Genomic DNA, 18,732 nt, shown 5'->3' with positions numbered 1-18,732 from the left:
TTGATCCATACTGGCCCTGGTCTTGGTATGGCCATCAGACGCTAGCATCCCCCCCCCCCTTTTTTTTCCTTATTTTCTATGTTTTTTCTATCTCACTGGCTTTTGCGCCCTTGAGCTTCCATACTCTACGATAAAAGAGTGCTGTCATGACGTTGGTCGTTTATAATCTTTGTTTTTTTTTGCGGTGGGTTTATCATATACTTGCACTAAACACCCGGTCTAGCTGATGTAGAGTAACTGGGTAAATTGAGAGCATTATTGGAGAAGCCCTCTCGAACCTCGTGTTACGGGTAAGATATAGCTCGGGAACCTCGGGCCACGGTCCACAGCTACATACAAATCGACTGTGGTATATCAAGTGAATGGTTTTAGATTCATACTCAACCAAACTCCTCAATGCATATGCATATAGCAATAAAGTAAAAAGAGTACCTCATCTAGGCCAATGTAACTTTACCACGTAAACTCTACTTCTAGATCTCACATATGATATCGAGTAGTTTTTTTTATTTTATAGTCGGCAATTCATATCAGATTCGGTATTTTTATCGGGCCAACATAAGCGGTGGGTATCAATTAGCGCATATATCTGGATCCGCATATATAACGTATTCTAGCCACAGATCTGTCGAAGTGAACTACGGGGTTACTACGATTACCTCGGGTACATTTCTTTGGGCTATCCTTAACCTCTTTTCCGGGATTAATCCAACCAAATCCCCTCTCTACACTCCATGTCATAGGCCAAAATCCTTTTTCCAGACCGGTTATCCTTTCTGGCACACTTTTCATTAGTCATTCTTATCACTATTTACTAACCAAGGCGAAAATGCCCTATTAACCGTCTACCACTTCTCTACACCGACCGCTTCTCGTCAATCAAATCCACAATAGCCTTAATATAGTGGATGGAGTCATAGACATCTATCTTCCCGCTGATACTTACATAGCTCGGAACCCGGTACTTCTTGGAGATGATTGTCGCCAACCGTTTCGTCAACTCCATCTGGTCCATATCATCGCTCCCGTTGAGCACGGTGTGGTAAATGGACCCAGTCCGTGGATCAGGTATGGCGTAGATGTATGGCCCAAACGCCTCGTTGACCCCGTTGGGACTTACGAAAAGCGTGATGGGGACCCGCGTCGCGGCGCCCTCTGGGAGCGTGAGGCAGATATCCACCGCATCTCCACCACCAAACGCAGGACTGATCTGTTGCTTGTATGTGGTCATGGTGGGGCTATGTAAATGTAGAAGCTCAGAGATCGACTTTATTATAAGATTGTGGCAAAACTGACTGATATGTCAAAACTCGAACTTCAACGATGCATCAGACCGACTATAGTAAACGGGCGAGTAATATATGCAGGATATCATACCTTGGTCAAGTTTTACAGGTTAGTTTCAGTAGTATGGTTGATAAGGATTGGTTATCACGGTGGTGGAAAGAATATATTGAAGGTTGGTTAACCGTGACCGGGTGGATTTTAATTCATATCTTGTAGATCAGGCTACTTCCAGGTTATTTACCGTATTACGTAAAAGTATTGGCTGGTAAGAGCTCAAAATGCTATGGTTTTTTAATCCCCTGCGGATGATATCACAGATACTTCACGTGAAGCATCGAAATCTGTCTAGGTTCGAAAATGGTCTAATAACCCCCCTTTGCCCCATGATTTCCATTAATCTTCAATCCCTATATCTAAGTCGCACTTTTATCCCTTTAATCTTCATCAAGGTTCTACACATGATTCGTTACGTTTTTATTTGTACATTTTGTCTCTACGATTTCTTGAAGCCAAAGATGTTGCGCTTCTTTTTCTTTTCCTGAGCAACGACAGACGCGGAGCCAGTGGACGCCGTGGACGTTCCGTTAGAGTACTTCGTGTCGTCTTGGCCGCTCTTTCCGAGCAATCCACGGAGTCCTACCTTTTTCACCGGCTCACCGAACGGATTGGACACGGACGCCGCAAGGGGAGCGGTGGGAATCACAGCTGGAGCCGGAATCTCAATTGGGGCAGCCTGGGTAACTGGAGCAACTGGGGCAGCAGGAGCAGCTGGAGCCGTTATGCTACCCACGGCGGAGCCATTTCTCCGTGGAGGCGGCGGTGGCGGGACCCTCCTCGTCGGATCAAGGGATTCGCCAGGGGATGTCGACAACCGCTCATCCGGGGTCCCATACGAAAACTCAAAGTTCAGGAACAGCGGCAGATCGGTGGGGACGGTATTCAGTGACCCGTTCACCGACCCGTTCGATACATACTTCCCGTACCCTAGCTCACCATGCTGTTCAGAAATCGAGTCAAAGAGCTGGCGCTGCGTGAAGCTGACCGATGGCTGGTTGGACAACAGCGGGCCGCCACCCATCTTGATGTTCGACGCGTTGACAGATGCGCGACGGCGCAAGTCCTGGGGCTCATTGGTGGCAGTGCGCGAGAGGGTGCGGCTGACGGAAGAGCGTCTGGTATCGACGGCGGAGTTGGTGCGGGATGCTTGGGCCATGGTGGGCACAAAGGTTGCTTCCAAGGCGGTCCCGTTGAAGAGCACTGCCTCGCGGAAGGCCTCCTCGTCCTCTACTTGGCGATAGAACAAGACATACGCGGAAGCGAGGCCAGGGCCAGGTCCAAAAAACTTGAGCACGTAATTGTCGTCAACCAACTCGACCAACTCGTCGTCGAAAAGGAGCCACGTGTTGCTGGTGCGCTTGACCAAAGAAACGTAGTGGCCCTGGTGCGGCCCTCCACCGATATGCACCACGCACGCGTACAACTCGTACAACGTATCGGGGCCATCGATGGTGTCAATGGTGTTAAAGAGGCGCAAGTCCGTCGGGTACGACACGGTGTTGAATAACTTGGTGTTGCGCTGGAGCGTCTCGTTGTATTTAAAGCGCTTCAAGTGCAAGGTCAACACCTTGGGGAGCCGCTTTAACTTCATGGACTTGGACGCCTCCTGGTACGACTGGCAACTATCACAGTAGAACTTGTTGCTCTGCGAGAGGATCTCCTGCTTAGAGTAGTCCTTCAAACACGCGGTGATGGACGAATACGTTTCCACATCCACCGAAAGGTCGAGGCACGGCTCATCGCGCGACGAGATGTTCTCACACGAGTGGCACTTGGTCTGGTTGGTGATCAAGCCCTGGAACAAGTCCGTGGCCCAATTCAGGTCCTCGCCCTTCATCTCGTCCACCGACTCGATCACCGCGTTGATGAGGAAATTGAGGAATTCGTGCGCGTCCTGATGCATCGTCAGGCTAAACAACTCGTTCTCACGTTTCAACACCTCCACCAAGTTACTGGGAGATACCACCCCCAAGTTGGACCCGTTCTCCACCATACACTCGAACACATCCTTCAAGCCGGTGTAGAGCGACTCTTGCATGGCATATGCCGTCGCGAGCGAGTGGTCGACGTTGAGGATCGGCCCGTTGATCAATGCGGCCTTCTTACGCGTGTCGGAGTTTGCGCGCGGATCTGCCGTCGTGCCCACTACCGTTATTGGCGCGAGCACGTCCGACAGCGCCACGAGGATCACACTGGACAGGTTCGAGATGGTTGTCGTGAGAGAACCACCGTTGGGCGTGTCCTTCTTTCCACCGAAGAAGGACGACCGTCTGGCCTTGGCCTTGGCCTCCACGGCCTCGCGCTCCTTCTCGCGTTCCTTCTCGAGCGCAATGGTGAACGCGTGCGGCTTCGAGCCCTCGACGTTGGTTTTGCGGGGTCTGGGCGCGGTCTGGGGGTACTTAAGTACATTCTGGCGGAACGGATGCGTGTAGTAAAGGCACTGGAGAATGGAGTTGCAGTAACACGTATTGCCGAAGTTTTCCATCCCAAAGACCTTTCGCGAGCCATCGCCGTACGGCAAGGTGGTGCTGCTGCCGGGTTCTGATAATATGCTGGTGTCGTGTAATGGAATTGGAAGCAGTGGGGCTGACGGTGGAATCAGAAGTGGAAGCGACGGTGGAAGCGGCTGAGGTTTGTTGGGGTTCGCTTCATCGGTCTCTGGGCGGGTTTCGATGGATAAATTGGAGAGGGTATCGTTGAAAGACGTATCGGTGGTGGCGGTGGCATTAACGGTGGTACTAGCAGTGGCATTAGCGTCCACATTGGTGGTGGCGTTAGTATCGGCGTTGGTGGCGTCAGCGTTGATGGCGTTCAGCTTGTTGGAGATCCATTTTTTTAGCGGCATAATGAGCTTGAGTGGCTAACAAAAATGTATTCTGAACTTTCAATGGAGTTACGGGGTATCGGTAGAGGGATAGATAGCAATGTAGGATTGAAGAGTAGCAAAGAATCAATACATGCAACGGAGTATCAATAGAAACTGGCTAGCAAAAATGACACTTTAGCAGAGTCTACCAGTAGCCGTATTTCAGAGGCTTTCAATGGCACCGTACGATGGGAATTCAGAGCTGATAGCTGGATAGTGGTGTAACTGTGATTGCAATAGAGCGGGAGGTGCTGACAGTGAAATAGCCAGCTGGGGTTTATAGTGCGTTTTGTGAATCGTTCGTTCATGTTGGGCTGCGCGCAGGAAATTCTCTCGGGGATAAGATACCCCTCAATCGAAGGGGGGCGCCAGACTAGACACGCACGACTAGCATGACCACGGAAGAAAGCTGATGCGGTGAGTGCACGCGAGTTACAGGGAGGTTTGGTTTACTCTCATGAAATATGCTGAATAATATAATCATGTAGCCGGTATTATGACTATTGCGGCAAGCGTACTGTCGAAAACGAGCTCTCAAAATCGGGAGAAAAAACTGTGTTGCCGTAAGGTAAAATAATATATCAGTAACCAGCGGGGGACGTCTATCCTATGTAAGCTTGAAGTATTGACGGCTAAACGACAGCTCCAATAACTGGCAAAACTTCCAGGGCTGTTGGCGTGCCGTCCAGGATGGGTGTTACTATGCGATTTATCGTGGTATGGTCCATTTAGACGCAAGGCAGTCTTTGTTCTGGTTATAATTCATATCTCTCGCTTGTACAAGCAGTATAATTCTCGAATTAGGTCTATCAATGTAGGAAGTGTTGATGTGGTGAATTGAGCAACTACGTACTATTTCACGTTTAATAAACAGGGATCTTGCTTTAAGGTCCCATGATTGGATCTTCCTGACACTCGTTGTGTCTCGTACCTCCAGTAGCATGCGGAGGTTTAGTGCCGCTCCTTCCAACCACAATTTTACCTCGCCAAAAATCTCCGTAAACCAGATTAAGGCTCATTGCACGGGGTCACTGCTACATATTCCATCGGAATCATCTATATAATTTGCAGGCTGTCCAAGGCAAGATCAATCCGTGCTACGCAAACTTTGCAGACTAATCAAGAACGTTATCGCTTGCACCATTCTGACATGTCTCGGTATCCTGGTTAATGCAAGTCTGGTTAATGTCCGGGCCATATCCAAAAGGTGCGCAGAGTAACCTTTTTGGAGTCCAGTTTCGCCGTGTACAAGGACAGTAGGCCGGTGATCTAGATCGGGACGGTGACATATCTAGTAGATAATAGTAGCCGCATCTATGAGATTAGCTCTAGAAATGAGCGGGGGCTGCAAAAAATATGATATGTTCGATAAAGTTGGTTCTGATAATTGAATTAATACGTAACTATATCTGATCAAATCTAATTTAATACATTTTCGTGTTCTGGGAAAAGGAAATACCATGTCAAAATCGCGTGCTCGCAAACGCAACGCGTAAATGCCGGAATCATCACGCGCGATTTTTCTACCGTTCCACTTTCCACCTCCACAAATTGTCATACATCTAATTGAATCACCTCTAATCCTATACCATGGTCACTACCCCTACACTTACACTCATTGTGGCGGCACTCGTGCCACGCCTCGGGATCGGGCACCAGGGCGGTCTCCCGTGGAAGTTGAAGCAGGAGATGAAGTACTTCCGCCAGGTGACGTCGCAAGCGTCCAAGCCGGGCCACAGCAACGCGGTGATCATGGGCCGTAAGACGTGGGAGTCGATCCCGACTAAGTTCAGACCGTTGCCCAATCGCATCAACGTGATCTTGACGCGTACGGGTACCGACGCGCTACAAGGCGCAGACGGCGCCGCGCTTGTCGCACACTCCATCGATGATGCTCTCCTGCAGTTACAAGGCAAATTGGTGGACAAGATCTTCATCATCGGCGGTGCCGAAATCTATAATAGCGTCATTAAGGATGCACGCACCACTCGTGTGTTGCTTACAGAGGTACATGCGGAGGGCGCGGTCGAGATGGACACCTTCCTTGACTTTCCGTGGTTCAACGAAGAAAACGCCGGGTGGGCGCGCGCGCCGCGTACTGCGCTCCAGAGCTATATTGGGCCAGAGATTGTTTTGCCGGAGCAGGACATTTCTGAGGGCAGCTTCGTGTACAATTACAGTCTCTTTGAAAGACAGGAATAGACGTCTACTGATTGATTAATGGCAGGAAAGTGGCTATAGTTGCAGAGAGGAGATTGAAAAAGCACTGTCGAGAAGCTCTAAACCTGTGAATTTTCGAACTATTAAGCGATCCAAGTTTGAAAGGCAATGTCTGGTATGGTCAGAAGCCAAATCTTAGGTGAGTTCGAAATAAATACATCATTGGCAGCAAATGCGGGTGGTGGGCATGATAAAGCAGCCACTGAATGATGTACACCCTTTATGACGGTAATGCCAAAATTAGGTACAAAATAACCTATAACCTGTGACGCCGTTTACCAAGCATCTCTGTAGGGTTTGGCGGTAAAAGTAAAGCATGTACTATACGTTAGAATTTGCGACTTTGACTCTACAGAGGTGTGGCACTAAGAAAAGACTGCCAGCATTTGGAGAAAGTTAAGAACACCCCCTTAGATACATAGCAATGTTAGCGCCGGTACTGAGTATCAGGCCAAGGTCTAGAGTGTAATACACGAATAGAAACATATGATTAATTTCAACAGTCATACCTACTAGGACGGCTTAATCATCTATAACATTGATAATTACTACCATCTGGGCAAAGGCTATCCACCACCCTCAACTGGACGTCTCCGGCAATATTCTTCAACAGGCTAGAAACACCAAGCTTACATGAATGTGACATCAGAAACCACCCACAGTCTCTCGTCTAAGCGTAATACAACTCCAAGTTCATCCCGTCGTGGATCTCATAGTCATCCAACGTGATGTGATCCTTATAAGTGGTGTAGCCCTTCTTCAAAACTAGATAGAGTTAGTAAAACCACTCATTTTGCGTTTGGCACTGCTAAACTCCAGAGATAGGACCTCAAAGTTGGTCATGCCACGGGAATTATCCCGAGGTCCGGCCGATCATTCAACTCTATACATACCAATCTTTTCCGGGGCTGTCCCCGTCTGTGCTGCGACAATCTTTTTAAAGTCGCCGATGGTGTCTTCTGGCAAGCACTATAACGTTAGTAGTGTTCTTCGTCCGAGAAGCCTCATTCATACCTTGACCTTAACCTTCTTGCCTAGTCTAAACAAGTTAGTAATCACTCACAGAACTCTGAATACTCCCCACATACCTATCATTGCAAATAACCTCGATCATGGTGCTTCGTAATGAGCCTCAATGGTAAGAGCATCTCAATTTCTCCTGGATGCTTCAAGTAGGAAAGGTGGCTATACACAGGATAATCTGTAAACATTTTAGGCCATTTTGGTGAAATAGAAAGGGGATATCCATGAAACCCTCTAGAAAAATGAATCTGTGAAGTTGGAGAAGCTAAACCAGATGAAACTTCTAAGATTTTAGCTCAATTCATGGTTTTTGAGATTTTAGCCCAATTTTCGGCCCTTGAGGTTTTAGCTCAACTCTCTCATGGGATTTTAGCCACTGGACAGATAAAGCGCAAAATAATTCACCATTCAACTGCCGGGGTTCGCAAGAAAAGGCTCCGGTTAGCGAGTTGATTTACAGTAAATTCTATGGCACAAGGGGTATATCGATTTAATAGCTACTTGCAGATCTAGACAGGTCGCAAGCTTGTAAAAGTCTGTTGATGAATTGCTTAAGCTTTAAACAGTTGGGCCTGGTTTTATCATTTAACTATATTGCGCACATCACCGAGAATTTTTTAAAAAAAAATCTTTTATACAAGACTTATACAAAACCATTACGTTGCAAATATTTCCACCTTGAACAACGGTAGAACGGGCAGGAACGGAATTTACATTTCCTTCCGCTACATACCTTAAGACATGGACTTAAACGCGGAATAGCACAAACATTAATACAGGGCACAATGTCAAATCCGTGGTGAAAAATTTGAATCAACAGCAAATCATTGGGGGCTGTTTCGGCTGTTAATAATACAAGCCCGAGTCATCAGGGTCTGAGAGGCGCTCTCGCCCGAAGTCACCTGCCGTTATGCCGATGCTCGGTGCCGGATTAAAAACCGTTGGACGGCGCCACGGCAAATTATCCACCTGCGGACTGGAGGAATTGGCCTGAAAAACTCTTTGTTCTGGTAAGAGACTAAAATTGGACTGTTCAAAGTTCTATCTTGACACCGTTCGTTTTCCGTACTAGAGGCCACAGCCGACCATCGATTACCCCCAAACAGATTGCAGGTTCAAGACAAACAGGACCCACAAATAGATACAATAGACCTCCAACTCGCAATTACATCCTCAAACCTTTGTCCGTTTACTGCATTTTCGGACTTCATTCAGACCTGACCTACTCTTCCTGTATTTAATAATCCTAATGCCCATTTTACTAGTCGACTCGTACGACTCCTTTACCTTCAACTTGAAGAGCTTGATTGAGACGGCGACCGGAGCGGCCGTCTACACGATCCATAACGACTCGCTCAGCGGCGATTCGCTCAGCAACTACCTCGAACTCTTTGATGCGGTTGTCGTCGGTCCCGGCCCTGGACACCCGGCTAACCCGGCTGACGTCGGGTGTTTGCCAGCGTTGTTCCGCATGGCGTCGCCGGTGCCGATCCTCGGGATCTGTCTCGGCTTTCAGAGCTTGTGCTTGGAGAACGGGAACGTTGTCGACCAGTTGGAAGCCATCAAGCACGGCCAAATCTACCACGTGCACGAGTACGGGTCCGACCTGCTATTTGCAGGGATTGGGCCGGGCTTCAAGAGCGTACGCTACCATTCATTGCATGCAAGTCTCACGAACGACTCGATTATCCCCCTCGCATACTGCCTCGAAGATGAGAGCGACGCTGCCTCTCGCAAAGTCTTGATGGCCGGTAAACACCGCAGTCGCCCTCACTGGGGCGTTCAGTACCACCCGGAGTCCATCTGCTCCGAAAGCGGTCGCGAGTTGGTTGCAAACTTCTACGCCTTAGCACAGGAGTGGAATACGGCTAATGGCCGTGAGTTGGTCAATGAGACTGCCAAGTTGGCGGCCTTTTCCGCAATTCTCTTCCAGCCAAAACCGCTCATTGAGAGCTTTGAGACGGGAGAAAAGAGCATTAAGGTGCGCGAGTTTTCGCTTCCACGTTCGCCAATTGAGACGTGTGAGGCGTTCCAAGGGAAAAACCAGGACTTTATCTTGCTCAATTCGGCGTTAGCGCCGGGCAGTTGGTCGATTGTGGGGCTTCCGGAGAGGGGGGAATCGCCGGTAATCACCCACTCAACGGAGGCAAAGAATGTGGTGCAGGTTTCCAAGTGGGGAGCCGAGGGTTCATCCGCATACGAGTGCAACTCCATCTTCGAATACATTGCCTCCTTCATGGAGGATAAGTTTGTGCCCAATACGGCCACCACCAACCCTCACCATCTTCCCTTCCTCGGTGGCTTGATGGGTGTGTTTCTGTACGAAGAGGGCCAGTTCATGGCCTTTGAAAAATTGGAAAAGACTACCAGGGGCCCTATCCCTGACACCAAGTTGGTCTTTGTCGAGCGCACCGTTCTACACAACGTGGAGTCTGGGAAGTACTACATTGTTTCGATCAAAGAAGATGACCGGGAGTGGATGGAGGAGACGGTCCAGTGGTTACAAAGCGAGGCGTTCGGCGAGTCTGCTAAATCTCCTGGTGGCAGTTCTGGGGCCGTAAACGGTTCTGTCTCCTCGCTCTGCCCCAACGGCCCCTCTGATATCACCATCTCCACCCCCGACAAATCGGAATACCTCTCAGCCTTTGCCAAATGCCAGTCGTATCTCCATTCTGGTGACTCATATGAGCTCTGCCTCACCACTCCCACCACGATCCGCCTTCCAAAGTCTGTCTCACCGTGGGATATCTACAAGGTGCTCACCCGCAAAAATCCCTCGCCATACTCCTGCTTCATGAACTTCCCGGATTGTACGCTCATTCTGTCGTCTCCGGAGCGTTTTGTTTCGTGGCAGCACAACGACAAGGTGCAGCTCAGACCAATTAAGGGGACAGTCAAGAAGACGGCAGAAATGGATACCGTGGAAAAGGCATCCACCATCCTCTATACCCCCAAGGAGATCGGAGAAAACCTCATGATCGTGGACTTGATCAGACACGACTTGTTCGGAATGTTGGCCCAGGTGGACGTCACCAAGTTGATGCAGATCGAGGAGTACCAGACAGTATTCCAGCTTGTCAGTGTGATTGAGGGAAAGCTTTCTGGGGGTGTTTATAGAGGGATCGACGTTCTTGCGAACTCGCTTCCGCCCGGCTCGATGACGGGAGCGCCGAAGAAGCGTTCGGTAGAGCTTCTCCATTTAATCGAGCGCCAGAAGCGCCGCGGGCTCTACTCTGGCGTGTGTGGGTACTGGTCCGTGACCGACGATGGTGACTGGTCCGTGGTGATCCGGTCTGTGTTCAATTATGCAGACGATCTTGCGGATGACGGAGAAACCCGGACATGGCGGATCGGTGCGGGTGGTGCCATCACCGTGTTGAGCACCGCCGAAGGCGAGTGGGAAGAGATGGAGATTAAGCTTGCAAGTGCGTTGCAGGCTTTTACATAGGGATGAGGTGGAGCCTCAGATTGTACATAGCATAAGTAAAACTTAATACGAAATTGAATGTAGTGATCAGTAACCGGATAGAAAGCATTTGGGTTGGGAAGAGTGAGATGGTGAAAAGTGTATGTTTTTGTGTTATAACTGAAAATGAAAATCTTGAACCATGTGGATATCTTTGCGCGAAGCTGCAACACTATTTTCGGTGAAATTTACCTTTAATTTATACACTTTTATCGGCCCATGTTCCAACGATGATTTACTCAGATTCTCGTCTATGGCTACACCAACGCATTTTTACCAGATAATACATCACTTTCCGTATTTAGTGCTCCTACTCATAAACATCCATACTCCTTTACCCCTAAAATTAGCCAATCTATATTATTTTATTTTATATTTTTTTATTTATTTTTTCAGTATATACACCCGCCAGCTCGCTGGGCGGAGAAATGAATTACTCATCAGCCAAGAATTCGGCCGGAACATCACCAGACAACTGCAACAAGTTCGCCTTGATGAACTCGTAGACGGTAAAAGTGACGGCCTGGCCTGGGGCCACTCTCATGATTCTTGGGGTGATCCCCTTGTACAAGGCACGGAAACCCTCTTCCTGCAACAACTTGGCACCGATCCTGGTCATTCTCTTCATCCCGGACTCGTTAGAAGCACCGGCTTCTCTCTGCATTCTGGTCTTAATGGTGTCTAATGGCGCGTTGGACAACGGACCCAAGGCCCCGGAAATCAACCCAATACAGGAAGTCTGCCACGCCGGAATCCCTGCCGCACCGTGGTACTCCTGCAATCTTTCCTTGAGCTTGGAGTAGACGGTGAAGTTAACACCCTGGTTGGAGGCCTGTCTGGCGGCGGTCAAAGAGACACCTCTCCACATGGCGCGGAGACCCTCTTCCTTAACCACAACATAGGCGCAGTGGGGGGCGTTTCTGTACTTTGGCACGTCCAACGGATCGGCCAAAGAGTGGTGCTGGGACTGCAATCTGATCTTAACAACCTCCATTGGGGTAACCACAATGACGGCCTCGGTGATACCAGCACCGACACCCGCGACAAAGGTCTTGCCCGTGGTGATGCTGCCGTCCTCGCTCTTCAAAAGCGATCTGTAGAACTCGTAGGTCGAGAATCTAATCCCCATCTTAGGCACAATCCCGATGACGACAGCGCCCAAACCCTTGTAGAGCGCGCCTACAGACTCCTTCCTGACGATGTTCAACCCGGTGGCGATGAAGCCTGGGGGCTTGCCCGTGGCGGTGCGGCGGGTCAACTGCATTCTGACCTTGATGGTGTCCAACGGGTGGCAGCACAAGGCTTCGAACAAACCGGCGGTACCACCGGCCACCAAATCGATCACTGGGTTCTTCTTGTTCTGAGACATGATGTGTATATGTAAGGAATGTAGTAAAGGCGAAAAAGTGTTTGAAGGAGAGAGATGGAGAAATGAAGAGAGCGTGCGGAGCCCCAGCTTATATACGAATTTTTTGGCGGAGAGCTTATATGGGGCAAAATCACCGAAGGTCCGAAAAGTCGTCCACCGTGCCGAAGATGCGCGTCAAGCGTCGTGAAAACCAAAAAAATCTGGGGTACCCGCACCATCGGCCAGTCATATGCCAGCCCGGATAGGCGGAAAGGCCCCGGGGCCACGAACGCGCAAACTGTTATCAACACACGCCTCCACCGCGACGTCACTCGTGCACTGTATGGGACTTTTCGTTGAGAAATACGAAAATGCAACGTACTTTCACCCCTCACAGGCTGCTTGTTTGGGAGCTGTTCTGTCATGTTGGAAGACTGCTTGGTATCGAGTGAGAAACATGCGTTTTCCCTGAAACCTTATTTCACACGATGTCTACTATTTCTCCGACCGATCTCGGCACCTGGGCCTGGCGGTGTAGCTGTCGAACTCCACTAGGGCAGAAGTTTACCGTATCACACCGATAAGGCAGCTTGGCGGCGAAATATTTAATACACCGCGTATCCGATTTTCCACAGCCGAAATGGCTGCTGAGCTGGATGCATCTCCGAGAGAGGGCATGTGCCCCGGCGATTATCGGTCTTTACGATGGGGGTCCTTGGGGCGAATATGCGGGCCAGTATATTTGGGTCTACTCATCCTCTCTAATCGCACCCAAAAGGTGTGCTATGCGTATACGTTGGCACGGTAACTAAGCCGCACGAGGCCTCAAGAGGGTACAAGCCGTGGACTCTCCGAGGCTTGCTACGGCCTTCGTCCGGGTCTCGGCATGTCTCCCGGAATGCTTTTTAAGCACTTTCCCACATGCGTTTTGAGAACAGCAGGAGTCGTAACTGGTGTCCTTGGTAATTGACGTCACAATTTGGGTGTATGGCATCCAGAGGAACAAGGTGGATAGCTCACAATTGACTGAGCCATGTTAGGGTGTAGTGACGGTCTATTCTTGCAAACAGATATTTCGGCAGTCTTTCAGACGAAACATCTATAGTTACGGGAGCTCCATTCTGTAATGCTATAGCGAGGGCTGAGAGAGATCATTAAAACGGCCACGCCTGAAGCCTGCCGAACGATTTATTTTTACCGTACGTCCGTAGCATGTGGGACAAACGTAATCCACTAATCTAGCGTGCGTACGCCATGGCGCCTTATCACACTGCATTTATGCGCGTTCGGCTAAAAGAGGAAACTGCGCACCGCCAAATTCCATCTGAGGATGGTCCGCTACCGGAGTTCAGAGCAGCAGAGTAAGTATCTATTCATCGCAAGAGAGTACTGCTTGGAGTATAACCAGCCGTCATGACACATGAGATGGCCATGACACATGAGATGGCCATGACACATGAGACAGCCCTGATATGGTTTGACAGGGATTTATGCAGAAAAACGGGCCCGAGATTCCTACGCCGGCGAGATACGTGTTATAGTTAGTTTATGCTTTATCAACCTGAATAACTGTCACTCTCGCCTTTGATTGCCTGTATAAACTGAGTCCGAGTTTGAGGTCAGCTGAATATAGTTAAAATAATATACCGGAAATTTTATTATTAAGTGTGCTAAAATATAAGTCAAATTATTAATACGTATATATATAATATCGATTGGATGATAGAGTTAGCTATATATCTTGTAAATATATTGATTAAGGTATAAGCATGATAAAATATTAATATAGACTATAGTATATCTATCACAAGTATTCGGTATAGCATATTACATGGTGGTATGTAGGAATATATATATTTAGTTTATTTTCAGTCTATATGTGCATTACGGATGCAGTGTGTATGTACTAAATATACATTTTAGAAAAACATATACATACTGTATCTTTTTCATTTTTCCGACCTGCCGGGGATGTACTGACGGACAGTAGTTCACCGGAACATCCGCCACGATTAATTCAAGTATAAAAATCACGCTTAATAAAAGAGAAGCCCAATACCGAAATACTTATTCGTATATCTACTCCGAAACTAGGGCGGAGGTTACGGGGGTGTGCTGTATTCCAGCTCTATGCACTACTCCGGGCGATGTCCATTCTTCCCTTCCTACATAATTCAAATGCAAAGTATTAATATCCATGAAATGGGCTACATAACCACACAGTCCTTGTTCTTAGGCTTCTCCTTAACCTTACCCGGCGCGGTTTTAGCTACAGGGGCGCCCTTGTACGCTGTATCAACAGACGGGATACCCTTCACCTGTGGAGGGTTCTGTGGGGGTTGCTGGGCCTTTGAAGGCTGTTTCGGCGCCGGAGGCTGCTGGGACCTTGGCTGCTGGGCCTTTGGCTGTTGGGCTATTGGCTGCTGTTTCGGCGCAGGAGACTGCTGTCTCGCCAGTTGGGGTGGTTTAGACAGCTTGGCTTCAGCCTTCTGGAGCAACTTCCCAGCGCTCTTCTTTTTCGTCACCGTCTTCGGCAACTTGGCGCCCGGACGCAACTCCTGCATCCGCGCAATTGCCTTGGCATCACCCGCAGTCGCAGCATTGGTGTACCACTTCTCGGCCTCGACCATGTTCGCCTGGCAGCCAATCCCCTTCTCGTAGAAGTGGCCAAGCGCAAACTGTGCCTTGACCAAGCCGCACAGTGCCGCGCGCTTGGCCCACTCAAACGCCTCCATCTCGTCCACGACGAGGTACGGATCAGCGCCGACAAGGTACCATGCACACATGGCCAACATGGCTTCGGCGTCGCCACCAAGCGCGGCCTGTGTGTAGTAGTGGATGGACAAGTTCGCGTCCTGCGGCACAACGTCGCCTATCTCGTAGAAGCGCCCGAGGAGCGTGGCGGACGGCACGTGGCCCAATGCCGCGGCTTGCGCGTACAACTCCAACGCATAGTGCTTGTCAGGGATGATAATATCCTCGAAACCCGCAAAGTGGATCTTGGCAAGCTCATACGGTGCACCAGCCACCAACTCGTTCGCGCGGTCGACCGCGCGCAGAAGCCACTGGATGCCAGCCTTCTTGGTGGTGACGTTGTTAGGGAGGCCCATGCGCGAGTAGAAGGAGTAGACCCCGAGCTTGTACATAGCGGCAGGGTGGATGCGGGCAGCGGCGCTCTTGAGGAATTCAACGGCCTTGCGCGCATCGCGGCCGGTGCCAAGGCCTTCCTCGTAGCAGTAGGACGTGCGGTAGGCGGACTCGGCGTGGCCGTGCTTCGCGGCGTGCTGGAAGAGCACGAACGCCTCCTTGTTGTCGACACGGCCAAGCGCACCGGACGAGTACGCGTCGCCGAGAAGGTACTGCGCCTCGGAGTAACCGCGATCCGAGAGACGACGAAGGTAGTGCACGGCCTCCTTCAACAACTCCTTCTTCAAGCGGCTATCCAGCGATGCCTTCGGGATGGGCAAGGATGCGGACGATGCGGACTTGGGCACAGCATGGAGCAAGTCATTCATGGAATTTGCTGGCGGGTGCTTGCGCTCGGAGCCAATGGAGTCCTGCGAGTTGCTCAGCGAGACGGTCTTGTCATCCACCATGAGTGCAGTCTGGAGGATGTATTGCGCGTACTGGAACAACACCGCAGGGTCATTGGACTTCTTGGCATTCTTGCGGTAGAGCTCGATGGTCTTCATACGCGGCATCAACAGCGCGCTGTTGTCACCCAAATACAGCGTGAGCACATTCTGCGAGAAATCCGCCATGCTGGCGGTGTCGCCGCGGTAATCGAGAAAGAGAACAGACGACGCAGACAGCGAGCGATAGTGCAGGTGACGCCCAGGGCCTGCGAGGTTCACCTGCGACGACGAGCGTGACGACGAACGGCTGTGGTTGGCCGCCGGCGGCGGGTAGTAGAACTGCGCATGCGCGGATTCCGGCGGCGACACGTTCAGCACATCCGATGCGTTCGAGCTGGGGATGTGTGCGCTCTGCACGTTCGAGAGGTGCATGTTGTGCAATTCAGCCGAGAGGTTTGCCTGGGCTGGCGATCTGCCACGGCCTTGCAGCTGTGGCGAGAGCTGTTGCGGCGTGAGGTGTCCCTGCAGCGTGAGGTTGTATTGCTGGGGTTCTGGTTGGAACGTCCAGTCCATTTCCGTACCCGGATTGTGATATGGCACGGCGGTGGTCGCGTACTCGTCTTCTACCGCGTATATGCTGGACTTGCCGAGCGGTGATCTGTGGGTGGTGGGGTGCGAGCGGCCGGTGGGGGTGGCGAGCCCGTCGGTAGGGGAGAGGTGGGTTGTCGGAAGCGACTGCGTGTAGGCAGACATGGTTTGGATGAATAAGGTAACGAGAGCTAAAGGCTAGACAGATGGTCTAAAGTAGAATGGGTTGAAGCGGTGGATCAGCAAGGGGCGACGGCTAATTAGTACGCGACTGTTTTAGCAGATCTGAGTAGTCTCACTTTTGTCTTGGCAGCAAAATGATATTGACAAACGATATCTGCAAAGCGTTGAGGTGGATGGGTCCGGTGCCACAGCGCTGGGATATCTAGTGTGATAGCGTTGACGCAAACAGAGGTTGACGTCTAGCGAAAGGGAAGGACTATCAGGCAATATCCTTAATTTAGTGAGCAGCTAATATCTCTGACGGTGAAAGGAGACAGCTTTTGATCGGAAACGTCTTCTATATACGCCGGTGCTCGTGGAGGAGCAGAAAAGAGGCGTCCTGTTTTTTTTTTCTGTTCAATTCCAGCGAGAAATCGCGATCACGCACGCTGGCAACGATGGGACCGGGAGCCAGGTGAAATTTTCCAAGCAAAAGAATGCAGGATAATCTAATTATAGGTACAGTAGGCATGCCGATGGATCGTTAGGTCATTTCAGGGGGCTGAAGTCTGGAAGCAAGGTTCACATCGTAAGGATTCCCAATGACAAGGGATTTGAAGAAATTTTTTGAGAATCATAGTCTTGCGATAAGCTTTATTCTAGTGTCGAATTCATTTCTTTTGTGGCTTTAATTTTGTGGCTTTAATCTTGTGGCTTTAATCTCGTAGTGATTGTAGGCAGTGCTTTGCCTTGCAGGGTAGGGTCACAGGAGTACGACCAAAGCTGCAGGATCAAGGCTTTCCGAGAAGCTAGCTGGCTTCTTTGGCCTCTATATCTTCCCCTTTCACCGGTAGAGTTGTTATTGGTCTTTTATTGACCCGGTTACTTCCCCGGGATATGATGTGCCTGTTACTGTAGCCGAGCCGTAGGCTGCACGCACAGTGCACGAGAGGTTGCAGTTAGGGACTGTCCAATGAACAAATCTACTCTCTTTACTCACACCCAGTTAGCCATTCATAACGGTAACCAAACAGACCGAAGCGAGTCATTCATATCTAAAATGAGAGTCATAGCGACGACTAAAAGGTGCTACCGATTGAGGAATGCAGATGGAGACGAGGCGTTGGCTAAAGGAGTTTCAATACAGTGTAAAATGTATTGGAGACAAACAGGTGCCATTTGTTCCCCGCACGAGCTTTGGGATCCTGCCACCGGAGCTAGACGAATGTAGATAGTGCGTGCTGCCCACCCTTTCACGCATAAAATAGGTATGGCCCTTACAAACCTTCCACAGCCTCACGTTCTTCAGCCTGGGAGAAGTATTTAACATAAACCTTGAGCCGGGTAGATTTAGCACCACCAGGATTTACTAGTTAAAAAAAACTGCCGGTCCCAGGAATCGAACTTGGGTTTCCTCTGCCACAAAGAGGTGTACTGACCACTATACTAGACCGGCTAATGGTAGGGATGTCAGGGCTCCAGCACCTGTTGGGATTTCAGTCAGGGAGTTATTGTCAGTTATCTATTCACAAGATACCATCAAATTAATCCACTGAGTAAAATCACGATCTTTCACAAGAATAAAGATACCTCTAAACTAAAATCCTTTTCCGTTTGCCGGAAACCACCTCTTTATACGATCCTTCTGGACTTGAGTCATCACGGTGGTGCAGTTCATCGATGCCACATCGATTTAGCCTCTAACTCTGACAAGGGAAAAAAGAGCAAAGGCCAGCCAGAAGGGAGGCACTTTCCTTTGGAAGTTTGGCAGGTGGGTCCATTTTTACAGACCGCGACCTTTTAGGCAGGATTAACAGTGACAAAAAATCAAGAGCATGGATTCTAATCACAGTGCTCGTCTCCTTCCCGGAGGGGCTGGAAAAAGAGGGAAAAGAACAAAGAATGAAGAAAGATTGGCGATGCCGTTGTGAGTTGGAACTAGTATGAGTCCGGCAGAACGGGGGCACGATTAACCCACAAGCGAAACCTCATTAGACTTTACCGTTGATTGTAAAAGAGTAGAGGTTGGCACAGCCTTAAGATTATCGTGGAGGGACTGGATTAGATCGTAATTATACAGGTAAACATTGGAAACACGAATAATACACCATCTGAGGAATAATAGTTGACAATATTGGTG

General features: G+C 49.7%; 8 protein-coding genes and 1 non-coding gene across 9 annotated transcripts; 2 read left to right on the top strand and 7 right to left on the bottom strand.

The window, feature by feature from the left end:
• Window positions 1–641: 641 nt before the first annotated feature.
• Window positions 642–1,293, bottom strand: BABINDRAFT_163333 (uncharacterized protein). The gene has a single exon (XM_019129847.1). The coding sequence runs from the start codon at window positions 1,229–1,231 to the stop codon at window positions 857–859; it is 375 nt and encodes a 124-aa protein (XP_018982933.1). The 5' UTR covers window positions 1,232–1,293; the 3' UTR covers window positions 642–856.
• A 456-nt stretch (window positions 1,294–1,749) lies between these two features.
• UBP13 (ubiquitin-specific protease) lies at window positions 1,750–4,504 on the bottom strand. Its single transcript, XM_019129846.1, has one exon. It carries the CDS (start codon window positions 4,187–4,189, stop codon window positions 1,781–1,783), a length of 2,409 nt encoding a protein of 802 aa, XP_018982932.1. The 5' UTR covers window positions 4,190–4,504; the 3' UTR covers window positions 1,750–1,780.
• Window positions 4,505–5,266: 762 nt separating this feature from the next.
• BABINDRAFT_163331 (uncharacterized protein) lies at window positions 5,267–5,576 on the bottom strand. Its single transcript, XM_019129845.1, has one exon. The coding sequence runs from the start codon at window positions 5,497–5,499 to the stop codon at window positions 5,326–5,328; it is 174 nt and encodes a 57-aa protein (XP_018982931.1). The 5' UTR covers window positions 5,500–5,576; the 3' UTR covers window positions 5,267–5,325.
• A 179-nt stretch (window positions 5,577–5,755) lies between these two features.
• Window positions 5,756–6,909, top strand: DFR1 (dihydrofolate reductase). Its single transcript, XM_019129844.1, has one exon. It carries the CDS (start codon window positions 5,801–5,803, stop codon window positions 6,410–6,412), a length of 612 nt encoding a protein of 203 aa, XP_018982930.1. The 5' UTR covers window positions 5,756–5,800; the 3' UTR covers window positions 6,413–6,909.
• On the bottom strand, window positions 6,902–7,544 carry BABINDRAFT_15305 (ubiquitin-like protein; the record flags this gene model as incomplete). Its single annotated transcript, XM_019127247.1, has 4 exons — window positions 6,902–7,195; window positions 7,324–7,399; window positions 7,445–7,469; window positions 7,519–7,544. The coding sequence occupies 4 exons, from the start codon at window positions 7,542–7,544 to the stop codon at window positions 7,101–7,103; spliced, it is 222 nt and encodes a 73-aa protein (XP_018982929.1). The 3' UTR covers window positions 6,902–7,100.
• An 899-nt stretch (window positions 7,545–8,443) lies between these two features.
• Window positions 8,444–10,954, top strand: ABZ1 (4-amino-4-deoxychorismate synthase). Its single transcript, XM_019129843.1, has one exon. The coding sequence runs from the start codon at window positions 8,703–8,705 to the stop codon at window positions 10,899–10,901; it is 2,199 nt and encodes a 732-aa protein (XP_018982928.1). The 5' UTR covers window positions 8,444–8,702; the 3' UTR covers window positions 10,902–10,954.
• Window positions 10,955–11,264: 310 nt separating this feature from the next.
• SFC1 (Sfc1p) lies at window positions 11,265–12,594 on the bottom strand. The gene has a single exon (XM_019129842.1). The coding sequence runs from the start codon at window positions 12,286–12,288 to the stop codon at window positions 11,353–11,355; it is 936 nt and encodes a 311-aa protein (XP_018982927.1). The 5' UTR covers window positions 12,289–12,594; the 3' UTR covers window positions 11,265–11,352.
• A 2,183-nt stretch (window positions 12,595–14,777) lies between these two features.
• On the bottom strand, window positions 14,778–16,091 carry CHS4 (Chs4p; the record flags this gene model as incomplete). The annotated part of the gene is made up of 1 exon (XM_019131361.1): window positions 14,778–16,091. A coding segment is annotated over one exon (1,314 nt), but the record flags the coding sequence as incomplete, so codon positions are not given.
• A 1,885-nt stretch (window positions 16,092–17,976) lies between these two features.
• On the bottom strand, window positions 17,977–18,048 carry BABINDRAFT_t325. The gene has a single exon. It is a non-coding gene; the product is annotated as a tRNA-His (tRNA).
• Between the last annotated feature and the right edge of the window lie 684 nt (window positions 18,049–18,732).

This window comes from Babjeviella inositovora (assembly GCF_001661335.1).
Source record: "Babjeviella inositovora NRRL Y-12698 unplaced genomic scaffold BABINscaffold_14, whole genome shotgun sequence".
In the NCBI taxonomy this organism is placed as follows: domain Eukaryota; kingdom Fungi; phylum Ascomycota; class Pichiomycetes; order Serinales; genus Babjeviella; species Babjeviella inositovora.
Note: the sequence above shows the minus strand (reverse complement) of the source record. Positions and strands in the feature narration are given on the sequence as shown.

What these genes read in the sequence shown, in the direction of transcription:
- BABINDRAFT_163333 (XM_019129847.1), bottom strand. Translation starts at nt 1,231, where the DNA reads ATGACCACATACAAGCAACAGATCAGTCCTGCGTTTGGTGGTGGAGAT.
- UBP13 (XM_019129846.1), bottom strand. Translation starts at nt 4,189, where the DNA reads ATGCCGCTAAAAAAATGGATCTCCAACAAGCTGAACGCCATCAACGCT.
- BABINDRAFT_163331 (XM_019129845.1), bottom strand. Translation starts at nt 5,499, where the DNA reads ATGTCACCGTCCCGATCTAGATCACCGGCCTACTGTCCTTGTACACGG.
- DFR1 (XM_019129844.1), top strand. Translation starts at nt 5,801, where the DNA reads ATGGTCACTACCCCTACACTTACACTCATTGTGGCGGCACTCGTGCCA.
- ABZ1 (XM_019129843.1), top strand. Translation starts at nt 8,703, where the DNA reads ATGCCCATTTTACTAGTCGACTCGTACGACTCCTTTACCTTCAACTTG.
- SFC1 (XM_019129842.1), bottom strand. Translation starts at nt 12,288, where the DNA reads ATGTCTCAGAACAAGAAGAACCCAGTGATCGATTTGGTGGCCGGTGGT.